This window comes from Pygoscelis adeliae, unplaced genomic scaffold (genome assembly GCF_000699105.1).
Source record: "Pygoscelis adeliae isolate BGI_AS28 unplaced genomic scaffold, ASM69910v1 Scaffold297, whole genome shotgun sequence".
In the NCBI taxonomy this organism is placed as follows: Eukaryota; Metazoa; Chordata; class Aves; order Sphenisciformes; family Spheniscidae; genus Pygoscelis; species Pygoscelis adeliae.
In genome coordinates this window covers 623,089-624,147 of record NW_008825211.1, presented here as the reverse complement: position 1 = coordinate 624,147, position 1,059 = coordinate 623,089, and the positions used below count along the sequence as shown (strand labels likewise).

The 1,059-nt window shown below is 63.2% G+C and overlaps 1 protein-coding gene across 1 annotated transcript; it reads right to left on the bottom strand.

The window, feature by feature from the left end:
* Positions 1-202: 202 nt before the first annotated feature.
* Positions 203-1,054, bottom strand: UCP3 (uncoupling protein 3 (mitochondrial, proton carrier); the record flags this gene model as incomplete). The annotated part of the gene is made up of 2 exons (XM_009329040.1): positions 203-703; positions 918-1,054. Coding segments are annotated over 2 exons (243 nt in total), but the record flags the coding sequence as incomplete, so codon positions are not given.
* Between the last annotated feature and the right edge of the window lie 5 nt (positions 1,055-1,059).

Here is a 1,059-nt window from a genome sequence, read left to right as displayed (position 1 = left end):
CCTAATCACTAATTTGATTTTCCTAATCACTTTTCCCTCCGCTAAAGCCAACCCCCGACGGCGCGCGACACCCTGGGAAGCCAAAAGCCTCTGTCGCTTTCGGATAAGGCCTGGTTTGCCTTTTCCAGCGGCACCCCGGGGCCGGCGTCTGGACAACGCCCCTAAACCCCCCCCCCAAAAAAAAAAGCAAGGGAGCCCTGCCGCGATCGGACCCCACAGGGGCGGTTCATTGGACGCGTCAGTAAGGAATAACAGGAATCGCCACATCCCCCGGCCCTCGACTCGGTCCCGCCCGCCCACACACCGCTTCCCTCCTTCCTGCCGCTGCCGGGAGGCGATGCTCTTCCCGGCTGGAAAAAAAACACCTATAAACATTATTTTCTTCCTCCCGAAACGTCTCTCTGGAAACCTCCGTTCTCCCGCGTTTCTCCTCAAACAGCATCGTTCCTCCTTCCATCTCGCCGGTCCCTCTCGGGGAGGGGGGTCCCCATCGGGCTGGGGGCGTGCGGCGGGGCTGCTCCCCCACCGCCTCAACAATTAATATAATTTACTCCTGTGTCTCGCCAACGCTGACGAGAGGGGCCAGGGTGGAGGGGGTCAGGATTGGGCCGGCCAGGCCAGCGCCGCGGCGCGCTGCAGCTGCTCGTAGGAGATGAACATCACCACGTTCCAGGAGCCGAGCCGCAGGAAGGAGGGGACGAACCTACGCAGGGAAAAGCCGCGCTGGAGGGGACATCAAGGGGACAGCCCTGCGGTCCCCCAAAGCCCTGCCTGGTGCCCCGGTGGCGGCACACGGGTTAGGACATTTGGGGTGCGCCGGGCGATGCCGCGGTGTGAAGCTGGTGTCCGTCCACATCTTCGCAAACTCATCTTTGCACGGAGTTTGCCGGTGCTCAGCGGGGCGTCCCCAAACTCACCCCTTGTAGAAGCCGGCGAGGCCGTCCTGCATGAGCAGGGCGATGAGGCAGCTGAGCACGTTCCGGTACTGCCCGGGGCCGGCGTTCATGTACCGCGTCTTCACCACGTCCACCGGCGACGCCACCATCGTGGCGCAGCAGC